We start from the raw sequence: 26385 nt of genomic DNA on the forward strand, positions 1-26385 counted from the left end.
CAGACGGTGTAATTACAATGTAGTTACACATTTTGCCTTTTTATCAACAATTAATCCTGCCGGGGTCAAATTTTTGTTAGGGCCCCCGAGTGGCGCAGCGGTCTAAGGCACTGCATCTAAGCGCAAGAAGCGTTACTGTAGTCCCTGATTTGAATCCAGGCTGCATCACATCCGGCCGTGATTGGGAGTTCCATAGGGCGGCGCACAATTGGCCCAGCATCGTCCAGGTAAATAGGATTTTTTTCTTAACTTACTAGCCTAGTTAAATAAAGTTTAATAAAAATGTTATAAATAAAAATACAACCACAATCTGAAAAATGTTCTGAACTTCAAGACATTACTGCCCTCTGGAGGCCAGAATGAAGAACTGTCCTGAGCTACATTACTGCCCTCTAAGGGCTAGAATGAAAATAACATATATGACAGGTTGAGATATTGTTGGATGTTGTATCTCGTAAACATTATTCTAATCAAAAATACACCAAATTAACATTGATTACATGACTATTGGCCTCATGACTATCTGAACTCCAGTCCCAGTGTCTTCTGTATTGGAACAGGGTTTATAGACCAGTGTGAAGAAAAGGGTCAAAGAGAAATTTAAATTAGTTTTACTTCAAATGTATCATGTCCAGCATCACCCCAACATATGTGAAAACAGCACGTGTTTCCGATGACAACATCCGGTGTGTATCATGTGATTTCACTTAACTATGACCTTTAGTTACCTTTGCCTACTCACAGTTGGATAATAAACTCAGCTGACGCACACCAGATGATGTCATCATAAACACTTATCTTCCTCTATCTTTTTGACTGCAAAACATGGAAACACACATTTCTTCGCATATGTTGATGTTGGGGTGTTGCTGGAGATGATGAATATGAAGTTGAGACATTTCCCTTCAAAGCCTGGATCCATTGTTGCTTTTCACATCAGTAGCCACCCCCCTGCTTATGTTGTGAGAGAGAATAGATAAGAGTTTGAACTACAAACATGGGGGAGTGGCCCAGGAAAGGTGCGTCTTTCTGATAAATCCGGGCCAGTGGAGTGAGAGGAAACGGAAGGTCTCTAACTGCTCCTACTGCCACCTGACTCAAACAAAGCAAACAACCAAAACCACTGACAAGTCACAAATAAATGGCAGACGTTCTTCTATTCAGGTCAGTGTTGATATTGTTGCTTTCACAATGAATGTACAAAACATTAAGAACATCTTTCTAATACGGACTTTAACGCCCTCCCAGTTTAGCCCTCACAACAGCCTCAATTCTTCAGGGCATGGACTCTACAAGATGTCGAAAGCACAGGAATGCTGGCCCATGTTGACTCCAATGCTTCCCACAGTTGTCAAGTCGGCTGGATGTCCTTTGGGTGGTGGACCATTCTTGATACACACATGAAACTGTTGAGCGTGAAAAACCCTGCAGTGTTGCAGTTCTTGACACAAACCGGTGCGCCTGGCACCTACTACCATACCCCGTTCAAAGGCACTTCAATCTTTTGTCTTGCACATTCACCCTCAGATTGGCACACATACACAATCCATGTCTCATGAGTCTCAAGGCTTAAACATCCTTCTTTAACCTGTCTCCTCCCCTTCATCTACACTGATTGAAGTGGATTTAACAAGTGACATCAATAAGGGATCATAGCTTTCACCTGGATTCACCTGGTCAGTCTGTCATGGAAAGAGCAGGTGTTCTTAATTGTTTGTATACTCAGTGTATAATTAAGTAAGCCTGCTAGCTACTTGCTAGCCATTGGTTGAAAATGTAAGGGGGCTGGGGTCATGACAGCAGCAGAAACAGGAAATAGTACTCTTTCTTGCCTCAAGACTAAAACACAGTATGACACAACACAACATTAGCATGGATGGAATTACTAGGGGAAACAACAGCCATGTTTCTCAACATTTATTTTCAGATGTAGTCATCATCAGAGCACCGTTACTGAATTGTGATGCAATGAGGTTTACGTTTGGAGTTATATTGACAGATATGCTCAAAGAAAAATACAGTTCACTGTACTTGTGCACCATTAAAAACTTGAAACTTACGCTTGTAGCAAACAGCAGAAAACACATGAGTGAGTGTAAAGGAAAGTAAACAACAGTGATAGTGTACACACACCATATAAACACAATTATAAACTGGGCGGTTCAAGCCCTGAATGCAGATTGGCTGACAGACGTGGTATATCAGACCATATACCACGTGTATGACAAAACATTTATTTTCACTGCTCTAATTACATACATTGGTAACAAGTTTATAATAGCAATAAGGCACCTCAGGGGTTTGTGGTATAGGGCCAATATATCATGGGCTGTATCCAGGTACTGCTTAAGAACATCCCTTAGCCGTGGTATATTGGCCATATATCACACCCACTCGGGCATTAACTGCTTAAATATAAACTGACCACTTTGGTATTTTAGCTGCTAATTATTCTTATCAGAGTAACGTATTCAACACTGCTCAGCTAAATCAATTAGTACTGAATTAACTTGTACAATTAGATACGCATAATATTGGCACAGGCTGGTTAAATTAAAATATATCTTTAAAAAATATATATATATTGATTTAAATTCCAAATCTAATCAATGTTGCACATTGTACCTTTAAGGGCATTTTCAGATAGACTAAGATATAATACCAATCAAAGGAAAACTTATTGAAAAATATATACTTTGTTGCTCATAAAAATATAGAAAAGGAACAGCTTTAGGACATGATGTTCTCATATCATAACATGTGACAACAGTTGCGTTGATAAAATGGATGGCATGGCATGCAGAACTGCTGATTGTGGTGCAGAGGAAGACAGTCAGACAGATTGGCAGAATGGCACATATTATGATAATGATTATATTATAGGCCAGTCAGTAAATGGATATAGTGTGGAGGAGATCCCATAGAGAGCTGACATGGTCCCTCTAGTCGCTCCCTCCACACAGCTTTAACAGCAGTTTCTTATAGTCCCCTGAGGTGTCTCCCTGTCATAGACAACAAAAACAACAACACAAACACATCAACAAACTAGAACATCATGCTAGAATACCTAACCTGCTCTATAACAGTAGCATTGTTGGAGGTTTGTGTGTGTGTGTGTGTGTGTGGTGTGTGTGTGGGGTGTGTGTGTGTGTGTGTGTGGTGTGTGTGTGTGTATGTGTGTGTGGTGTGTGTGTGTGAATGTGTGTGTGTGGTGTGTGTGTGTGAATGTGTGTGTGTGTGTGTGTGTGTGTGTGTGTGAATGTGTGTGTGTGTGTGTGTGTGTGTGTGTGAATGTGTGTGTGTATGAATGTGTGTATGTGTGTGTGTGTGTGTGTGTGTATGTGTGTGTGTGTATGTGTGTGTGTGTATGTGTGTGTGTGTGAATGTGTGTGTGAATGTGTGTGTGTATGAATGTGTGTATGTGTGTGTGTGTGTGTGTGTGTGTGGTGAGGAGGACAGATACTTACAGAGATGTCTGTGTAGAGTGACTTGCCATAGTTCTTGACGTATTCCTGACGGATATCCAGCATGTCCACCTCAGAACGCGTCACCATGATCCGAATCAGGGTTTTGTCTTTGGTCCCGGCCCCCTGAGAACACGAACACACAGGTCAGGCTGGGCCTAAGAACTTATCTGAAGAGTACAATTATCAGAAGCAATTACAGTAATAACAATGTCATTTCATTGTAACTGGGAAAGTAGAAATGTAATGAACTTAAACAATGTGCACTTATCAGTCGTGAACATTTCTGTTGTACTGTGTGAATGTACAGTATGTAGTAATCAGCCCAGACAGACGTGTCTTACCTTCATGGACTTGTAGAGTCTCTCTGCAAAGTAGGCAGGTGTGTTCTTAATACACTTGACTGGAACATGGAGAGAGCAGAGGGTTAGAATGCCCAGCATGTACTGATCACCTACTAAACCTTAGACCAGCCCCAACTACATGGAGGGAGGGACTGATAACATAGCCCGATTACCAGTCTGTTAGTGCTAGCATGCCAACTCCTTGTCAGTCATTGCCATGGCTAACGTTTGGGTTGACGATGAAAGCAATGGAACTGGCAAGAGCACAAACAGATCCGAGGGGAGGGAAACTCTCAAACGAACCAAACATTTTTAAATGATAGGAAGGGAATCAACTGAAAATATTGTATATAAAGTACTATCTGAAACCTGAACTTGAGAGTTGAAGAAAACAGAGAAAATATGCCTGTAGTTTGAGCGGTGAAATACATTTTCAAACATCACATCAACATGACTTCTGTATGGACGAACATGCGTAATGGAAGTAGCACACAACACGTCACACCACATCATCACAAGGGTGTAAGGTTGAGATATTCTCTTCAAACACAGTCAGATAACAATGTCATCCAGTCAAATGAATCTAAAAGCATGTTACTGTACCATTAACCTGAGCAATGATAGCCAAGTGGGGAAAAACACAACAACAATTACTAATTCAGGCAGCAACAGTGTGGCAACACATATTGTTAAAGCATCTTCTATAACATCTTTCAACAATAACAATGAGTACGTTATGGGTGTTAACCAATGATGTACAGTGCCTTGCGAAAGTATTCGGCCCCCTTGAACTTTGCGACCTTTTGCCACATTTCAGGCTTCAAACATAAAGATATAAAACTGTATTTTTTTGTGAAGAATCAACAACAAGTGGGACACAATCATGAAGTGGAACGACATTTATTGGATATTTCAAACTTTTTTAACAAATCAAAAACTGAAAAATTGGGCGTGCAAAATTATTCAGCCCCCTTAAGTTAATACTTTGTAGCGCCACCTTTTGCTGCGATTACAGCTGTAAGTTGCTTGGGGTATGTCTCTATCAGTTTTGCACATCGAGAGACTGACATTTTTTCCCATTCCTCCTTGCAAAACAGCTCGAGCTCAGTGAGGTTGGATGGAGAGCATTTGTGAACAGCAGTTTTCAGTTCTTTCCACAGATTCTCGATTGGATTCAGGTCTGGACTTTGACTTGGCCATTCTAACACCTGGATATGTTTATTTTTGAACCATTCCATTGTAGATTTTGCTTTATGTTTTGGATCATTGTCTTGTTGGAAGACAAATCTCCGCCCCAGTCTCAGGTCTTTTGCAGACTCCATCAGGTTTTCTTCCAGAATGGTCCTGTATTTGGCTCCATCCATCTTCCCATCAATTTTAACCATCTTCCCTGTCCCTGCTGAAGAAAAGCAGGCCCAAACCATGATGCTGCCACCATGTTTGACAGTGGGGATGGTGTGTTCAGCTGTGTTGCTTTTACGCCAAACATAACGTTTTGCATTGTTGCCAAAAAGTTCCATTTTGGTTTCATCTGACCAGAGCACCTTCTTCCACATGTTTGGTGTGTCTCCCAGGTGGCTTGTGGCAAACTTTAAACAACACTTTTTATGGATATCTTTAAGAAATGGCTTTCTTCTTGCCACTCTTCCATAAAGGCCAGATTTGTGCAATATACGACTGATTGTTGTCCTATGGACAGAGTCTCCCACCTCAGCTGTAGATCTCTGCAGTTCATCCAGAGTGATCATGGGCCTCTTGGCTGCATCTCTGATCAGTCTTCTCCTTGTATGAGCTGAAAGTTTAGAGGGACGGCCAGGTCTTGGTAGATTTGCAGTGGTCTGATACTCCTTCCATTTCAATATTATCGCTTGCACAGTGCTCCTTGGGATGTTTAAAGCTTGGGAAATCTGTTTGTATCCAAATCCGGCTTTAAACTTCTTCACAACAGTATCTCGGACCTACCTGCCTGGTGTGTTCCTTGTTCTTCATGATGCTCTCTGCGCTTTTGACGGACCTCTGAGACTATCACAGTGCAGGTGCATTTATACGGAGACTTGATTACACACAGGTGGATTGTATTTATCATCATTAGTCATTTAGGTCAACATTGGATCATTCAGAGATCCTCACTGAACTTCTGGAGAGTTTGCTGCACTGAAAGTAAAGGGGCTGAATAATTTTGCACGCCCAATTTTTCAGTTTTTGATTTGTTAAAAAAGTTTGAAATATCCAATAAATGTCGTTCCACTTCATGATTGTGTCCCACTTGTTGTTGATTCTTCACAAAAAAATACAGTTTTATATCTTTATGTTTGAAGCCTGAAATGTGGCAAAAGGTCGCAAAGTTCAAGGGGGCCGAATACTTTCGCAAGGCACTGTATATAAACCCTAGATTGCTGATGCTATGTATTGACCATTGAGAGGCTTTGAAGCCACTGGTCAGCCATATTGCCACTCCCCAGTAGGAGCAGTCCTCCATAGGAATGAATGGAATTCTACAGTATTTCAATTAAATGTTTTAAGGACAAAATTGCATGTATTTATTTAAGTATTTCATTCTTGTAGTGGGGGCAGTAATGTCAGTCATCTGTAAAAAATATATACTGTAATTAAACTGTTTTAAAATATTTTTATGTTTAACTTACATAATATAATTTAAACGTATTGCATTAATATTTTTTATGTTTATTTTGTATTTTTTAACCTTTATTTAACTAGGCAAGTCAGTTAAGAACAAATTCTTATTTACAATGACGGCCTACACCGGCCAAACCCGGACGACGCTGGACCAATTGTATGCCGCCCTATGGGACTCCCAATCACGTCCGGATGTAATGCAGCCTGGATTCGAACCAGGTACTGCAGTGACGCCTCTTGCACTTAGATGCAGTGTCTTAAGGCAGGGGTAGACAACTAGATTCAACTGCAGGATGATTTTTGTCAGAGACGATGGTCGGGGGGGCAGAAGAGAATTATAAGAATTTGTAGACTGCAAATTTCCCACAACTAAGCTCAAAAATAGATCATTTTCAAATACAATAATTTCATACCTTGATTACAATGAGACATGTATCATGGCACCGTAGAAGATGGCTGATGTTTTAAGTGTTTTTGTTTAAAAAAATAGTGTTATTTTTTTACAATTATTCTGTACATAATGTTCCTGCTATCGTCTCTTATGACCGAAAATAACTTCTGGACATCAGAACAGCGATTACTCACCACGAACTAGCAAAAGCTTTTTTTTGCCTTAACGAGTCCAACGAGCCCGACATGAAGGACATACTGCTTTCCTGGGAACAGGCCCAAATCCCCGTCATTTGCGTGAAGAGAAGACAGAAAAAGAGGACGGAGGTCGGGCTGCCCTCAGAGAATCCGTAGGCAATCGAATAATCCCCCATTACCTTCCGTTCTACTAGCTAACATGCAATCATTGGAAAATTAAATTGACGAGCCAAAAGGAAGATTAAACTACTGTCACGCCCTGACCATAGTTTGCTTTGTATGTTTTTAGGTTTTGTTTGGTCAGGGTGTGATCTAAGTGGGCATTCTATGTTAGATGTCTAGTTTGTCTGTTTCTGTGTTTGGCCTGATATGGTTCTTAATCAGAGGCAGGTGTTAGTCGTTGTCTCTGATTGGGAACCATATTTAGGTAGCCTGTTTTGTCATTGTGGGTTGTGGGTGATTGTCTATGTTAGTTGCTTGTGTCAGCACTTTGGTCCGCTTCTTACGACGATCGTGACAGAATCACCCACCACAAAAGGACCAAGCGGTGTGGTAACGGGCAGCAGCAGCAGCAGCAGTGATGTCAGGATTTCTGGATATGGGAGCGAGATCTGGACTGTATCACTACTTGGGAGGAGATAGACAGGTGGTCGGTCGACCAAGGGAGAGTGCCGGAGTCCGCCTGGGATTCTCTGGAGCAGTGTGACGAGGGATACCGGCGAATGGAGTCAGCACGGCGGCGCAGTAGGAAGCCAAAAATGTATTGGGGGGGCACACGGGGAGTGTGGCGAAGCCAGGTAGGAGACCTGCGCCAACTCCCCATGCTTACCGGGGAGCGAGAGGGACCGGGCAGGCACCGTGTTATGCTGTGGAGCGCACGGTGTCCCCGGTGCGGGTGCATAGCCCGGTGCGGTACATTCCAGCTCCTCGTATCGGCCGGGCTAGAGTGGGCATCGAGCCAGGTGCCATGAAGCCGGCTCTACGCATCTGGTCTCCAGTGCGTCTCCTTGGGCCGGCATACATGGAACCAGCCTTACGTATGGTGTCCCTGGTTCGCCAGCACAGCCCAGTGCAGGCTATTCCACCTCCCTCGCCGCACTGGCCTGGCTACTGAGAGCATGCAACCAGGTAAGGTTGGGCAGGCTCGGTGCTTAAGAGCTCCAGTGCGCCTGCACGGTCCGGTCTATCCAGTGCCACCTCCACGCACCAGCCCTCCGGTGGCAGCCCCCCGCACCAGGTTGTCTCTCCGTCTTCTGCCTACAGGTGCTTCCTCCTCTCCAGCGCTGCCAGAGTCTCCCGTCTGTCCAGCGCTGCCAGAGTCTCCCGTCTGTCCAGCGGTGCCAGAGTCTCCCGTCTGTCCAGAGCTCTGTCCTGAGCCGTCAGTCAGCCAGGAGCTACCAGAGTCGTCAGTCAGCCAGGACCTGCCAGAGCCGTCAGTCAGCCAGGACCTGCCAGAGCCGTCAGTCAGCCAGGACCTGCCAGAGCCGTCAGTCAGCCAGGACCTGCCAGAGCCGTCAGTCAGCCAGGACCTGCCAGAGCCGTCAGTCAGCCAGGACCTGCCAGAGCCGCCAGCCAGCCAGGAGCTGCCAGAGCCGCCAGCCAGTCCTGAGCTACCCTTCAGTCCTGAGCTACCCTTCAGTCCTGAGCTACCCTTCAGTCCTGAGCTGCCCCTCAGTCCGGAGCTGCCCCTCAGTCCGGAGCTGCCCCTCAGTCCAGTGGGGCCCTTTAGCAGGGTTGCCAGTCCTAAGTCGGCAAAACTCTAGACCACCTTTACTCCACACACAGAGATGCGTAACAAAGAGCTCTCCCTCACTCTCCATTTGGCAAATCTGACCATAATTCTATCCTCCTGATTCCTGCTAACAAGCAAAAATTAAAGCAGGAAAGACCAGTGACTCTGTCAATTAAAAAAGTGGTCAGATGATGCAGAGGCTAAGCTACAGTTTTGCTAGCACAGATTGAATATATTAATGGCATTGAGGAGTACACCAGATCAGTCATTGGCTTCATCAATAAGTGCATCGATGACGTCGTCCCCACAGTGACCGTACGTACATTCCCCAACCAGAAGCCATGGATTACAGACAACATCCGCACTGAGCTAAAGGCTAGAGATGCCTCTTTCAAGGAGCGGGACTCTAACCCGAAAGCTTATAAGAAATCCCGCTATGCCCTCCGACAAACCATCAAACAGGCAAAGCGTCAATACAGGACTAAGATCGAATCGTACTACACCGGCTCCGACGCTCGTCTGATGTGGCAGGGCTTGCAAACCATTACAGACTACAAAGGGAAGCACAGCCGAGAGCTGCCCAGTGACACAAGCCTACCAGACGAGCTAAACTACTTCTATGCTCACTTTGAGGCAAATAACTCTGAAACATGCACGAGAGCACCAGCTGTACCGGACGACTGTGTGATCACACTCTCCACAGCCGATGTGAGTAAGACCTTTAAACAGGTCAACATTCACAAGGACGCAGGGCCAGACGGATTACCAGGATGTGAGCTTACGCTGACCAACTGGCAAGTGTCTTCACTGACATTTTCAACCTCTCCTTGTCCGAGTCTGTAATACCAACATGTTTTAAGCAGACCACCATAGTCCCTGTGCCCAAGAATACTAAGGTAACCTGCCTAAATGACGACCAACCCGTAATACACACGTCAGTCGCCATGAAGTGCTTTGAAAGGCTGGTCATGGCTCACATCAACACCAGAAACCCAAGACCCACTCCAATTTGCATACCGCCCTAACAGATCCACAGATGATGCCATCTCTATTGCACTCCACACTGCCCTTTCCCACCTGGACAAAAGGAACACCTATGTGAGAATGCTATTCATTGACTACAACTCAGCATTCAACACCATAGTGCCCTCAAAGCTCGTCACTAACCTAAGGACCCTGGGACTAAACACCTCCCTCTGCAAATGGATCCTGGACTTCCTAACAGGTCGCCCCAGGTGGTAAGGGTAGATGACAACACATCCACCACGCTGATCCTCAACACAATGGCCCCTAAGGTGTGTGCTCAGTCCCCTCCTGCACGGCCTGGCATGACTCCAACACCATCATTAAGTTTGCCGATGACACAACAGTGGTAGGCCTGATCACCGACAACGACAAGACAGCCTATAGGGAGGAGGTCAGAGACCTGGCCTTGTGGTGCCAGGACAACCTCTCCCTCAACGTGATCAAGACAAAGGTTCTAAAGGTTCAAAATGTTCTACAGCTGCACCACCACTGGCAAATTCGGCCTGCTAACTGCTAGCTTGTTTAGCCCGGTCCGCTAACTGCTACCGTGTTTAGCACCGTCTACTCCATCATATTTACTGCGGAACCGCTATTATCTTTACATTTTTAGAACACACTCTATTTAGTCATTGTTAGTTTTCTAACCTGGTATCCATTAATTCACGGCAACTGCTCGGTCCTCTTGTTTTAGTTTACAATGGAGCCCCTAGTTCCACTCTTTATACCCCTGACCGCAAGGCACTACAATATATTCTACCATGATTCTCTGTCCCCAACGGCCGCACCCTCATACTACTCCTTCTCTGTCATTTGTTGACTTCTGTGCGTGTGTCTTAACGGCCCAGCACATCACTGGGGTGAATTGATCCAAGCTCACTGCCTCCTGCCCAATACACACAGTCAGTCAGGAAAGCTATCGAAAACTTCAACAAGCATTTCTCAACGGCTGGCCATGCCTTCCGCCTGGCTACTCCAACCTCGGACAACAGCTCCCCCCCCCCCCGCAGCTACTCGCCCAAGCCTCTCCAGGTTCTCCTTTACCCAAATCCAGATAGCAGATGTCCTGAAAGAGCTGCAAAACCTGGAGGACCTCTTTCATATCGTCTGAGATCTATATATCCAGGCGGTGTCTGGTTTCAGATATCATAACCGCCATCGATAGGAAGGCCCTAACAATTGTCAAAGACTGACCAGCATCACCACCCTGGATGGTTCCGACCTTGAATATGTGGACATCAGCCACCCAAGTCATAGACTGTTTTCACTGCTACCACACGGCAAGCGGTACCGGAGCACCAAGTCTAGGTCCAAGATGCTTCTCTACAACAGCTTCTACCCCTGGTTAAGCAACATAGCACGCGCTCCAGCTGTATCTCACTGAACATCTAATCAAATGGCCATCCAGACTATTTGCATTGCCCACCCCACCCCTCTCCCCATACTGTTTTTATTTATTTATTTTTATTTTTCTGCTCTTTTGCACACCAATCTCTACCTGTACATAACCATCTGATCATTTATCACTCCAGTGTTAATCTGCATAATTGTAATTATTTGCCGCTGCTACTCACTGTTATTATCTATGCATTGTCACTTTAATAACTCATGTACATATTACTTCGATTAACTGGTTCCCCCACACATTGACTCTGTACCGGTACACCCTGTATATAGTCTCACTATTGTAATTTCACTGCTGATCTTTAATTACTTGTTCATTTTATTTCTTATTCTTATTTGTATTTTTTTAACTGCATTGTTGGTTAGGGACTTGTAAGTAAGCATTTAACTGTTGTATTCAACTAATAATGACTAATAAAATCTGATTTGATTTGAATATTTGATTTTACCCAATCACGTCTTTTTTTCGTGGGAAGACTTGGGAACAGATTTCCTAAATTAAACATTTTTTTGTTGCTGAATTTCTGGTGATTTTACAGTCTTTGACCAAAAACAATTTTTGGAGGCCCAAAAAAATCACTTGACTGTATGAGTGAGAAAGTTACAGATGCACAAATATCATACCCATAAGACATGCTAACCTCAATAACAGGGGAGGTTAGCAATTTTGGGTGGTATGATATTTATGCCTCTTAACTTTCTCACTCACTTATTCACGATTCATTAAGTAATCATGGTAGCATCCACATTCATGTAGAAGTGTTAAGAAACATATTCAATTGTTATTTACAATAAAAGTGACTCCAAAATGACACAATAAATTATTTACCATTAATTTCTATTGGGCACAAAATAATCTGAAACACAACCAAAACAAACAGCAAATGCATTTAACCAATTTGTAGTCCCAAACTCCATGTAATCCTTGCGTGCTAGGAATATGGGACTAAATACTACATTTTTCACTACTTTAATACACATATAAGTGAATTTGTCCCTATACTTTTGATTCCCTAAAATTGGGGGACTACGTAAACAAAGTGCTGTAATTTCTAAACAGTTCACCCAATATGGATGAAAATGCCCCCAAATTAAAGCGGACAGGAGCTTCATAGTCATTGTATCATTTCAAATCCAAAGTGCTGGTGTAAAGAGCCAAAACAACAAAACATTTATCACTGTCCCAATACTTTCCAAGCTCATTGGTGTTAACACCTTCAATAAATTTGGCCTCAACCCAATTGAGATGGCTTGGGATGATTTTGACCACATAGTGAAGGAAAAGCAGCCAACAAGTGGTCAGCATATGTGGGAACTCCTTCAAGAATGTTGGAAAAGCATTCCAGGTGAAGCTGGTTGAGAGAATGCCAAGAGTGTGCAAAGCTGTCATCAAGGCAAAGGGTGGCTACTTTGAAGAATCTCAAATATAAAAAATATTTTGATTTGTTTAAAACTTTTTTGGTTACTACATGATTCCATATATGTTATTTCATAGTTTTGATGTCTTCACTGTTATTCTACAATGTAGAAAATAGTTTTGTTTAAAAATGAAAAACTCAAACTTTTGACTGGTACTGTAGGTGCGTGTGTGTGTGTGTGTACACGTTTTACTATACTTGTGAGTGCCAGAAGTCACAAGAATAGTAAACCAACAAAAATTCTGAGAAGTGAGGACATTTTGCCAGTCCTCACTTGTAAAAAGGCAATTTTAGGCTTCGGGGCTAAGGTAAGGGTTAGGAAATTATTATTATTATTTATATTTTACTCCCCTTTTCTCAATCTTGTCTCACCGCTGGAACTCCCCAACGGGCTCGGGAGGCGAAGGTCGAGTCATGCGTCCTCCGAAACATGACCCGCCAAACCGCACTTCTTAACACCCACCCGCTTAACCCGGAAGCCAGCAGCACCAATGTGTCGGAGGAAACACCGTTCACCTGATGACCGAGGTCAGCCTGCAGGTGTCCGGCGCACCACAAGGAGTCGCTAGAGTGCGATGAGCCAAGTAACGCCCCCTCCGGCCAAACCCTCCCCTAACCCGGACGACGCTGGGCCAATTGTGCGGCACTCTATGGGACTCCCGATCATGGCCGGGTTGTGATGCAGCCTGGGATCGAACCCGGGTCTGTAGTGACGCCTCTATCACTGCGATGCAATGCCTTAGACCGCTGCGCAACTCGGGAGGCCAAAATATGACTTTGAATGGGAATCAATTGTTGCTCCAAAAAATGTCCTCACAAGTATATTAAGACATAGTTGTGTGGGTGGGTGGTGTGCGTTGTTATGGGTGCTATGTAGTGTTAATGTGCCTGTGTAGAAACGTGTAGGTGTGACACCAGATAGACCTGTATAGGCATGGCAGTGCATGTGTGTGTATTAACCAAAAGGTTTCCCCTTACCCACGGCCACCATTCCACTCTCCAGGTCTCCAGACATTTCTCTGTCGATGCTCTTCTCTAGGTCTCTGCCACACATCTGCTGATACTCATGGAACACTACACACACACACACACACACACACGGATAAGGTAGCGGCAAAGGTTCTAGCTACGAGTCAAGGTGAGCGGAGAGCACCAGAGGTCTGACATTTCATATACCTTAAATTGATATGTCATCTACATTAAATTGATATTTCATATACATGTAATTGATATTTTATATACATTTAATTTATATTTCATAGATATTTAACTTCTGTCGTCACAGTACCATTCCTCTCCCCTGTAGTTACCTGCTCTGAGGTGGGGTTTGCTCCTAGAACACAGGATGGCGTTGAACTTGGACTCATCAGTTCCCACCTTGTTCTCCCCAGCAGCATACAGAGCCTGGACAGAGGGCACACAATACACACAGGCATCTTTCAATGAGTAGGTAGAGATTTCTAATATGTTGTGTAGAGTCCAGAGTTTTCCTGCCCAAATCACGTGGTCATGAAAAACTCATGGCCCGACGTATGCTGAAGACATACTACAGTATGTAGATTAGACGTCACAAGGTTCGTAATAGATAAGAAATGGCAATACACGGTACCTGAGCATCTTGTTTAGCTACAGAGATGTCCACTGTCTCTCTTTCATCTCGATTGCCCTGAGAGCACAAACACAATACATAATGAATCATCCATCTATATGTACTGTTCCTAGATGTATATGTATTTAGAATGTATACACTATTCTATATCGATGGGCCATAGGCTGTACCTGGGCCAGAGAGATGAGGAGTCTACGGAAATGTCCTGAGGTGTCCCCACTGATGGCATCTTCCAGAGACTTCTTATACTCTGAAATAACACACACAGTCCACTTCCACAATCCAATACAACAGAGGCGTGGTGTGTTTCTGAAAGGAAATATACAACTTCCTGGTTAACATTGTCTCCCTGAACAGTGTTCGTATGTAACTCACCTGTCTTGTAGACCTGGTTGAGCTCTTTGATCTCTGCATTGGAGCGAGAGGACAGGATCTCTATCAGACAGGCCTCGTCTGTCCCTGCGCCCTGTCAGAACATACAGCAGAGAATGGCTGGGAGATTATAACAGGCATATTATTATATACCAAGTATTATTTGTCTTTCTCTGTTCTTTAAGTTAGTTTAGCTAGTTAATAACACAAAACAAAATATTACTTGTTTTCATGCACACACACACACACACACACACACACACACACACACACACACACACACACACACACACACACACACACACACACACACACACACACACACACACACACACACACACATACACACACACACACACACATATGTTAAGAAGAGGGAATATGTCAGTGATTATAAAAACCCTTTCACAAACCTTAATGGCTTCCTTCAGTTCGTATGCATCAAGCTGGGATGGAGTCTTCAACATGGCCAGCACCAGCTTCTCAAAGTTCCCTGACAGCTCGGACTTAAGATCCTTAACCAGATCCTGGGAAGGTAAGGGGATACAAGCTTGGTATAATTCAATGCTATCCAAGCAGTCTTTGAGTTAGGCCGGTGCTCAGCAATACAGCGAACAAGCCCCTTGAATTTTCTGACTTGAATACAGACACTGTCATTTTCTGTACTGCTTGAGGACTGGCACCTTTTACAATATTGGTAGTAAGTCTATATAGTATAGTGCAGGGCTCTCCAACTCTGTTCCTGGAGAGCTACCGTTCTGTAGGTTTAACCTCCAACCCTGTCCCTGGAGAGCTACCGTTCTGTAGGTTTAACCTCCAACCCTGTCCCTGGAGAGCTACCGTTCTGTAGGTTTAACCTCCAACCCTGTTCCTGGAGAGCTACCGTCCAACTCTAATATAGCACAACTGATTATAATGATTAGCTGCTTGATAAGCTGAATCAGGTTAGTTACCACTGGGGTGGCAGTGAAATCCTCCAGGAGGCTGGCTCTCTAGGAACAGTGTTGGAGTGAAAAGCACCAGGAGGCTGGCTCTCTAGGAACAGTGTTGGAGTGAAAAGCACCAGGAGGCTGGCTCTCTAGGAACAGTGTTGGAGTGAACCACCAGGAGGCTGGCTCTCTAGGAACAGTGTTGGAGTGAAAAGCACCAGGAGGCTGGCTCTCTAGGAACAGGGTTGGAGTGAACCACCAGGAGGCTGGCTCTCTAGGAACAGGGTTGGAGTGAAAAGCACCAGGAGGCTGGCTCTCTAGGAACAGGGTTGGAGTTACAATCTCCAGGAGGGTGGCTCTCCAAGAACAGGGTTAGAGAGACCAAATGAGTAGAGGTACTTATTTCAGTCCACTTCAAGTACTGATGTCATGTGTGTTCAACTGCTGTGCCATCTGTGTTCAACCGCTGTGCCATGTGTGTTCAACCGCTGTGCCATGTGTGTTCAACCGCTGTGCCATGTGTGTTCAACTGCTGTGCCATGTGTGTTCAACTGCTGTGCCATCTGTGTTCAACCGCTGTGCCATCTGTGTTCAACCGCTGTGCCATGTGTGTTCAACCGCTGTGCCATATGTGTTCAACCGCTGTGCCATGTGTGTTCAACTGCTGTGCCATGTGTGTTCAACTGCTGTGCCATGTGTGTTCAACTGCTGTGCCATGTGTGTTCAACTGCTGTGCCATGTGTGTTCAACTGCTGTGCCATGTGTGTTCAACTGCTGTGCCATCTGTGTTCAACTGCTGTGCCATCTGTGTTCTGGGTATGGCTGTAGCTAATAAAGTCTGAGTGCATCAGATCCCTCAGCGAGTCGTTTACTGGCAGAGCCAACAGCTGCTGTTTAGATATCACTGGCACACACTAGAGAATATACTCTGACTCTCACTTCAAGGCAACATATTCAGACCATTCTATGACACTGTAACAATTATTTCATTGTTCCCTAAAAACTTAATTAGATAAATAAGGTATCACGTTTTTAAATGGGAGTGAGAGTCATGCCTATTCCTTTCAAATACCTTCCAAAAAAGAATGCATAAGAAAAAAATGTATGGTCATAATCACTGTATTGTCTTTCTATAATAAGAAATAAGCTATAAGTACATGTATATTGTACTTACATAGTATAATATAGTATAATGTCAATATGACTGTATTAGCTACCTTTCCGTAGGAGGTTTTGAAGGCCATGAGCATGGGGACACGCTGTCTGATGGAGCGACTTCCTAGCAGGTCTATGATGGCCTGTTCATCAGTACCTGTAGGACAAGTCCACTGTCAGAACACAAACAGCCCATCCATTTCCCTTGGTGGTTTTAGAACATAATTTTTAAGTAGTGTAGCTGAGCACACAACATTACCAGGTCCTTATACATAATTAAGTCATTCAAAGATTGATGATCATTAATAGAAGACAACATAACTGCTAGTGTTGATTATACCTATGCAAACTGTTCAAATCTACAGTGTGTATTGTATAAGGGACTGGCAAGGGGTTGTTTCAGGACAGGGCCTATTCTAACAGCTGGCCATTACGCATGCAATTTTGGTTTCTGGTTCCAATATTAGACTGGATCTAACTCACTTACTAGACCCCTATATAAGGGGCTAGGTTTGTGGTTTCTGAATGGGGTTTAACTGGCTGTGTACTTGCATCCGAAATAGTAGGCTGTTTGAGTATGCAAAAATATATGTTTAATAGTATGTATTTCAAAATTTTTAGTATACTTTAAATGCCCAGATGTCATAGTAATTTCTGCTTTGACAACAGTTGATAATCAGATATGGGGATGTGCTCCCGAAATCAACCAATAATGCAAAACTACGCAATCGTGCATTGCACATTTTCACTATGAGAAAATATAATTTTTAATAGTAAGTTCATTTTTCAAAATCGAGTATGGTTTAAATGTATTTATTTTACTTAACCTTTATTTAACTCGGCAATTCAGTTAAGAACAAATTCTTATTTACAATGACGGCCTACCCTGATGAGCCAAGTAAAGCCCCCCGGCCAAACCCTCCCCTAACCCAAACAATGCTGGGACAATTGTGCGCCGCACTATGGGACTCCCGATCACAGCCGGTTGTGATACAGCCCGGGATCTAAGCCGGGTTTGCAGTGACGGCTCTTGCACTGCGATGCAGTGCCTTAGACCGCTGTGCCACTCAGGATCCCTAAATGCCAGGATGGTATACTAATTTCTGAGCTTCATCAAGTAAAATGCAATGCACACTATTCCACAATGCATTGGAAGAGGTGTGCTGCGTGTGATAGGCCCTAGTTCTCTACAAGTAGCCAAACAACTAAACTAGGCTGCTTAAAACCCGTTCCTGCAGTGGAATGACCAAATCACCCTTCTGTGATGTACAGTTTATAGTGTAATATTGGAATGCAAACTCAAAATGTAATACATCTCAACTCTATGTCTGACATGGAAAGGGATACCTAGTCAGTTGTACAATTGAATGCATTCAACTGAAATGTGTCTTCCGGGCCCATAACCACGTGTGTGAGGTGTAAATTTTTGTTTCAAAGTAGATTTGTTTAAGACTACCAAGAAACACTGAGTGACGCTGATTTAGACCATTGCATTAAAATGTTAATTGGGAAGATGCCGAATAGCGAAGCTGTCATGCCCTGACCGTAGATTGCTTTGTATGTTTCTATTTTTTGTTTGGTCAGGGTGTGATGTGGGTGGGCATTCTATGTTGGTATGTCTAGGTTTTGTATTTCTATGTTTTGGCCGGGTATGGTTCTCAATCAGGGACAGCTGTCTATCGTTGTCTCTGATTGAGAACCATACTTAGGTAGCCTGTTTTCCCACTGTTAGTTGTGGGTGGTTATTTTCTTTTTAGTGTTGGTTGCACCTTGCAGAACTGTTTTGGTTATTCCTATTTTGTATCTTAGTGTTCAGTATATTAAAGATGAACACGTACTCCGCTGCATTTTGGTCTGGCGATTACTCTTCTTCCAATGAATGCCGTGACAGAAGCTTCTGAGGTTTTGTTCAAATGTAGGCTATGTAGTTTTTGTTCTTCTTAAAATGATCAAGTATTGCATGGTAGGCTACATCTTTGAAAACAGAAATGTTTCTGTTTTCTCATTGGGAAGTGTTTTTTGTTCTCTTGGTTTTTGTCAGAGCTTTTAAACTAAATACAAAACCATCTTTTGATTTCTGAATGTGTCGGCACCGGGATTCGGGATGTGGCTGTGTTATTGATGTCATGTTAATCACGCCTTTTGATTTGAGCATATTAATTGTTTTAGTTTTGTAGGCTAGGCTACCTATTTAAAGCTGCAACATGTAACTTTTTGGGTGACCCAACCAAATTAACAGAAATGTGAGTTATAGATCTGTCTTTCGCATTGAAAGAAAGTCTAAGGAGGGTTCTTAAGTTTAGTTTTTGCGTCTTCTCCTTTCGGTTTTGTACACCAGCTTCAAACAGTTGAAAATACAATATTTTTGGTTATGGAAAATATATTTCACAGCGGTTTAGATGGTACAATGATTCTCTACACAGAGTGCCTGTTTTGTAACAAACTGAAATTAGGTGAAATTATTTAAATTTTAGCAACCAGGAAATGGCGGAGAGATTTCTGCATATTGAACCTTTAATTATTTAATTTATTGATCAAGCCTTAGCAGTCATTCTGATCTCCTTCCCTATGACCAGTGGTTTTATGTTGCTGTCCAGCGGTTCAGAATTTGCGATGCACCCGACTGTCCACGTTTTCTTTGCAATAGCCTATTGATTACAAAATTTGAAAAGTTTTGGTGTGTACTTGGCTATTTGATGTAATTTATATGTTACAGTACTTTGGTTTCACTAATAGATCACTTTTTCCTGTTTCTCCAGTTTTGCATTTTGCATTTCCAGTTTTGGGTATGTGGTAGATTCAGCCTATTAACTAAATATGTTGAAATGAAACCAAATGATCGGTTTCTGTCTTTAGTCCTTTTTAGATAGCAGAGATTGGCTATATGGTCTACAGTATAGTGTGAATAGTCTGACTATAACCAACCTGAGTAGGCCTGTAACTCCATTAGGTAGAATGTGATATTCTGACTATAACCAGCCTGAGTAGGCCTATAACTCCATTTGGTAGAATGTGATATTCTGACTATAACCAGCCTGAGTAGGCCTGTAACTCCATTAGGTAGAATGTGATATTCTGACTATAACCAGCCTGAGTAGGCCTAAAACAAAATTCCTATTATATTCCGAGTTTAGAGAAATTCATTGAATTGGAAATGAGATATTATCAGGCTGGTTAATACGAGACATGTCCGTTGAATTTGGAAAATGCACCCGCACTCAGCCCTGCCCCACCTCCTCAAGCCAGTCAGGAGTACATATTGTGCACTTTAAGCATGTGGTACACTAGTATGGGTATTTGGACACAGTCTCTCACTCGCTAGACCCCTATAGAAGAGTATAGGGGTTGTTTCTGAAGAGGGTCTAACTTACTCACTAGACCCCTATAGTGTATAAGGAGCTGTTTCTTGATTGGGCCTATGTAACCAACTCACCAAAGCCCTTCATGGCTTTCCTCAGAACCTCCACATCTCTCAGGGGGTCTGCTCCTGGATAATCCTTGATGGTTCCCCTGAATCCTCTCTGGAGGAACAGGGAAGAAGAGGGCATTTTCCAGATTGCTTTACCCTTTCAGTGTTAGCTGCCAGTAAAACTCCTGTCAAATCTCTAATCATTGACATCTCAAGAAGAAACAGAAAACTATAGAAACATACCAATATTATTGCAGAACACTCGGATATCCAAATTGAAACCCATGGATGAAGTATGGACACTTAACAGGATGTATACCTGTCCTAAATAGTATTTTGAAGTACTATTGTCACAATAGGATAAAATCTTCCCAGTGTCTCTTACGTTGATGGCAGGAGCGACGGGCATGGCTCCACCTCCGTATCCTGGCATGGACGGGTTGGGCGACGGGGCACGAGGGTACCCTGGCATGGGCTGGTTAGGCGCTGGTCCTCCTCCGTAACCAGGCATGGAGGGGTTGGGTGAGGGTGCCTGTGGGTAGCCAGGCATGGGCTGGCCTGGGTAGCCCATGCCTGGGCTTTGAGTCTGGGGCATCTGCCCACCTGGCTGTGGGTACAGGCCATGGGGCTGTTGGTTAGGGGGCTGGGGGGAATGTTGGGGGTACCCACCAGGGGTGAACATTGCAGGGTTGGGGTTAAAGCCCCCCATGGATGATGAGATCTGGTTGGCCTGTGATTGGAAGAGAAATGGGCATCCAATAAAAATTTGCACAGACTGATTGGTTTAAACTATTATGCATGAAAAGCTGTTTTGCAGATGATCAATCATGTATTATAGGTAATACAGCATCTGCTGTTGTGTTTTGATTACAAAGGAAATCAAAGACAATGCAACATAAAGAAATTATACAAAACATGTAATTATGAAGGATTACAACAGTGAAAGAGGTTGCAGAAAATTATAACATTTTTGAAGCAGTATCTTAGCTAATTACGAGCCATATTATTTTCGTCATGCAATAGAAATTTTCAAGAAAGGTTAACAAGAAAGCTGCAACAGATTATTTTTTATAAAAGTCTTACCAGTCAATAATTGGGTTGTGATTTCCAATATTGGCCATGCAATTCATGCTAACTGAAATATTTAACGCAATGATCTGAAGGGGGATGAAGTACAGGCATGTTGAGAATATTCTCTGTGTGATTTGGGGGGATGGATGTATTTTCATGCCAAACTTACCATGCCTGGAAGATTGCCTGCGTTGAATCCAGGGTTGGACAGATTATCAACACCTATGGTGGGGAAACCAGCACCACCTCCCCAACTACCTGCAACAGGTGACATAGATGGGTGAATATGGCACTAAACAGTTTATGGCATATCACTGACAAACTGATATAGGATTATTATTATAATAGTACAAATGTAGCATGTACGGCTTTTGCTATGATGTTGTGGCTGTATATGCTTTTAAACAATCAATCGATCAATTATGTTACCAAAAACAACATAGAAACAACATAGAAAGTGCTAAGATTTCATAGGAAGGTTTCAATAAATGTCTGGTGATTGTGCTAGGCCAGAGAGGTAAATACATTGACTTTGGAATGAGACACCAGGACTAGCAATGAACTGTTCACACTTGCCAATGTATGTGACTAACCTCTGCTTCTAGTCAGCAGATATGGAATGATTCTCAGGGCACACAGAATGGGAGGACTGTGTCAGACACTAGTTGGTCTGTGAGTGTTGTCTCTCAGCACAGCAGAGGTTGTTTAGAAAACACAACGCATGCACCACAACATTACATCTAAACCTCATGATGATCTCTGGCCCTGAGATACAGGATGACAGAAGGACTCAGTCTCTGAGTTTGTTTAGCAGTACCCTATTCTCTTTTCTTGACCATGTCTTTATGTTTCTGTCTGTCTGTCTGTCTGTCTGTCTGTGTCTCCCTTAGATTACATTACATTTCATATACCTTGTACCTCTAAGAAATACTGGACGTGTCTGCATATTTTAGGACAATCATGATCTGTTGAGCTGAGGCCTTACCTGCTGGGGGCATGGCTGGGTACCCTCCAGCTCCAGGCTGTGGAGGATAGCCACCAGCCTGAGCGGGGTAACCTCCAGCCTGAGAGGGGTAACCCCCTGCTTGAGGGGGATAGCCGCCTGCCTGAGGTGGGTATCCTCCAGCCTGGGGTGGGTAGCCTCCAGCTTGGGGTGGGTAGCCTCCGGCTTGGGGTGGGTAGCCTCCGGCTTGGGGTGGGTAGCCTCCAGCTTGGGGTGGGTAGCCTCCGGCTTGGGGTGGGTAGCCACCGGCTTGAGGAGGGTATCCTGGATAGCTCATGGTTTATGGTCTAAAATAAAGAAAAAATATCAAAATATAAGGCCTGTTTAATGTGTAAATGCATTTTATAAAGCCAGGAGTTTTTCTGTTCCTGGTCAGGTCATGACAGGAACACCTCCTGCCTTACAGACACACAATATGGCAGTTGGACACACAGTCAGTGCCACTCATCTGTTTGTTGTAAAACAAAGATTTATGACTCAAATTGTGGCGTGAACACATAGGTTGGTGTTGTGGTGTCCATAGCAACTACAGAGCTAGAAACACGCCCATATACACAGTGGGCCCCTCCACCCTCAATGAAGTTAAGCTGTGGAGGAGAAATAAGGCTGAATTCCTCAGGATGACCCAAGGTTTAAGGAATCTGGGTTCCCTAAGCTGATGGCTTAATTGTTAACATGGACAATTTATGGGTTGGGTAATACTGTGTGAAATGGAACTACTATGTTCATGAAATTGAGTATTTTCCTGAAATCTAGCACAAAGAAATACCATCTGAAAGAAGACATACATACAGTGTGTATCTCGAATAGTAATTGAGAAATAATTTATTAAAATGGGAGAATACCTATTTAAAGCCTTACTGTACACTGAAATACTACATTTCAAATGACCCAACCTTTGCTGTTGTTACTTTTGGTGTTGGCAGTACAACTGTTTGTTATTTGACAATGATTATGCTGCCTTGTGTGAAAAGCCCATACTCCCATTTCATATGCCAACTTGTTCCATCCATGGCTCCATGTACACAATCCCTTCTCATAATTTGCATTTTAAGGACAGGGGAAAGAATGACAGACTGCTGCTGTATTTGAATAGGAACACAGTTCTACATCAGTGGCCTGTTCAGAAGGATGTAAGGTTAGGCTAGAACATGTTCAGATATATATGCATAGTGTAGAACAGATATGATTCTCTCTCAGATTGAATAGGGAGCATGTGAGAAATATGAATTATGTTTCAGACCATTTTTTATCACTGACTACACCTCAGCAAAAAGTTAACTTTTAGATGATACAGTATAATATTTATGATGTAAAGACTTACTACACTGGTATTACACCTTCATCCCCTATTTAATGTACTGTGCATGCGTATAAGACTACAGCCTAAAGGCGTCCATCCATAGATTCGGTTTACTCCTTGCAGAACTCGAGTAGACTTTCGCATATTACCTTAAAATACCTTAGCTTGAAAAACGAGAAAAAAGCGGCAATATTACTGTTTGTCCCTCTTGAGACGCTGTAGCCTGTAGACGTGAAGACGAGGTCTTAGTTATGCAATATCTTAGATATCTTCTCAAGTGGAAAACTGCATGAAAACTAGTCGTCTGTCGTTGAATGACAAACACTTGAAGAATCCCCATTGTTGCCCAATCACGGACGAAGGGTCAATGGCAAAGATTTGTATAACTATAGCTAACTGGTTGAACGCGACCCGTGATTAACTTCAACCAGTTAACAAGTCGGAAATGTTCGAGTTTCCTAGTTCCGACTACCTCGTGAACGCGGCAGTAGACAAGCCTCAAAAAAATATGTGTGCTCGAACGTCACAAAATGTCGAAATAATAAATCGTACTGTTTTGACGGGAAAGCCAAAGTCCAAACAGGAATCAACCACGCTGTCGAAAAGAGTAAGACGTATTAATGATTCTCATCTAACCCATGTACAAAATATTAATTTCAACACAATGTATTTCCCCTTCTATCTTTGTCCTGAGGCTTACAGATTTTAACTAACGTTAAGCATGTATAATACTGGAGTGAAATTGTGACTGACGAAATCTCATCTACACAAAAATATCATTTGATTAGGACCCCTGCTCTGCCTACTCACTAAAGCCGATAAAGGCTATTACTGTATAATAACCAAACCTCAAATCAGTGGCAAATAGAGGCTAATTTAAGAACTAGGCTACCAACTGACACAATCGCTTTGATAGATTACAATGACATGTGACACCTGTTCTATTGATAAATGTGAGGAACGGTACACATTTATAAAGGCCTGTGTATAAATGTAAGTAGCCATTTGGGTTCCTTGTGTACACCAACCATGTTTGCTGGGGGGATGGGAGTGTTCAATACAATACACATGATGGGTGTTGGCTGTTGAGGCCTTGAACTCATACAAAAATAGATATTTTGAAAATAACCACCGAGTGACTCAAATGTGTTAAGGCAGGCCTATCCAAAAGTTCAAACAACTATTTTGCTGTATGTAGTAGACCCCAAAGAAAAATAGGTCTTACTTCCATCCACATGATTGGCCTATTACACAATATTTGAAGAAATAAATAATTGTGGGCAGTTAAACATCCTTATTCTAAATGTCATTTTCGACATTGAATTAACGAGAGAATAGCCATAGGCCGCCGCTTATACTAACGTTTTCGGAATAGCCTTACACTGACTGCCTCTACACCAAATGACAGCACAGTAACTGTCAAAATAGACAGAAGCAAAATATTGTACATCAGTCAACATCGAACCAAGGTAAAACATTTAAATATATCAGTACCTTTTTGGTCGACTTTCAGGCGACAGCTAAACGTTAAATTCGGTATTTCCTCGTTGTAATTTTGCGTTGTAAAGGTTTTCTGCACTAGGCCTACTAATCAGAAGAAGACAAGCCAATTTACCGAAGCTCTGGAAGACCGCCTTTCGCGTTGTCAGGCAAATTACGCAAACATAGTTTCAAATAGGTCTATAACGATAGGCCTAGAAGCTTAGCCTACTTTTATCATGTTCTCTTTGAGATATTTTGTTATTGCGTATCATATCCTTCGAGGAAGAAGGTTCGCTAGTAAATTAAATATTTCTGAGGAAAGCGACGTGTCAATAACACATCTACAAGAAACTTAGTCGCGCACGATCGCTTTTGGAAATGTTTGATCTACAAGGCTAGGTCACATTTGATTTAACCGAAAAGTGCATTTCGTTTGCCACTTACTTTTGGTTCGCGAGACGCCTTGTCCTGGCTGCGCTGCGCTCTTTTTCAAGCTACAGCCCCTGTATGTATATAAGGAAGGTGGGTGGGACTCATATTTTCCATTGAGAAACACCCATGAGCACACACCATACAGTAATTGACACACCACAGTCAGCACAGTGCTAACACTCGAGCACTATTGAGTGGACCAACGTATGACAGTGACATGTTAGGAAAAAAAGTGACAAATGATGACAGAATTCACCTAGTCATAGGGAATATGGTGCAATCGATTGAGTATAGTTTATCTATGCTAGCACAATGATACACTCTTAGGCTTACGTTTTTGTTTTTCTATTCGACTGGCAACTGTTAATTTGTCTTCAATAATTGCTGTTGATTTTTGTTCACAGTGTGTACTTTTAGACTTTACACCACTGACTAATGACATATCAATGGGTGTGTGTCTATGACATAATAATAGTGACAGCCATGCTGGGATAGCTGCTATTCACTTGGAAACAAACTGAAGCAAACGGGCCGAAAAGGGGAGGGACCAACCTGAATTTATCCAATAAGAAATCCTTGTTTTCGTTTTCGTTGCAAAACATTTTTTTTAACAGGTGCACTAATGAATATACGACCATGTTCTTCAATAGGCCTACGACCAGATGGGGCAGAATTTGCTGTGCCTTCTAGCCACAGAAATATTTGACAGTAACGAATATTCTATATTTGATTTAGCCTATCTATTATTGGAAGCTTGTGGAAGGTGTGACAAGTTTGGGTTCTTTCACAAAACAGTACAATTGGATAGGCAGAGTTGCATCATTATGTGCTTTAGCCAATTACCACACTAGCCTATAATGACCCGCCTAAATTTTATCACAGCATTCACAGCATTGTGAACTATTTTATTTACTCTGGAAAAGTCATATCTCATTTACAGTGGATCAATTGAAGTCAATGAACTAAGCAGACCAGACCCAGACATTGATGTCTAAGGGAGAGCCACCTCG

The 26385-nt window shown here is 42.9% G+C and overlaps 2 protein-coding genes across 5 annotated transcripts in view; one reads left to right on the top strand and one right to left on the bottom strand.

Moving 5' to 3' along the window:
• Positions 1–1902: 1902 nt before the first annotated feature.
• Positions 1903–25576, bottom strand: LOC139413160 (annexin A11-like). 4 transcript variants are annotated; one of them, XM_071160277.1, is made up of 16 exons: positions 25388–25518; positions 22325–22445; positions 22141–22282; positions 21325–21413; positions 20470–20814; positions 20109–20196; positions 16738–16832; positions 15005–15118; positions 14595–14685; positions 14390–14469; positions 14220–14276; positions 13921–14014; positions 13589–13684; positions 3809–3867; positions 3468–3590; positions 1903–3002 (listed from the first exon to the last, which is right to left on the bottom strand). In XM_071160277.1, exons 2-16 carry the CDS (start codon positions 22433–22435, stop codon positions 2943–2945), a joined length of 1644 nt encoding a protein of 547 aa, XP_071016378.1. In that variant the 5' UTR covers positions 22436–22445; positions 25388–25518; the 3' UTR covers positions 1903–2942. The 4 variants fall into 4 exon arrangements, with proteins under 4 accessions (XP_071016378.1, XP_071016374.1, XP_071016360.1 ...); XM_071160273.1 differs by lacking the exon at positions 25388–25518 and adding an exon at positions 24956–25199; XM_071160259.1 differs by having other exon boundaries at positions 22141–22445; positions 25388–25576.
• The window catches only part of LOC139409174 (WASH complex subunit 2-like), a 35633-nt gene continuing 34488 nt past the window's right edge, over positions 25241–26385 (top strand). Inside the window, exon 1 of the mRNA XM_071153998.1 lies at positions 25241–25448. The gene's annotated coding sequence lies outside the window, so the exon portion shown is untranslated. The remainder of the gene's footprint in view (positions 25449–26385) is intronic.

Source organism: Oncorhynchus clarkii, chromosome 1 (genome assembly GCF_045791955.1).
Source record: "Oncorhynchus clarkii lewisi isolate Uvic-CL-2024 chromosome 1, UVic_Ocla_1.0, whole genome shotgun sequence".
Lineage (NCBI taxonomy): Eukaryota > Metazoa > Chordata > Actinopteri > Salmoniformes > Salmonidae > Oncorhynchus > Oncorhynchus clarkii.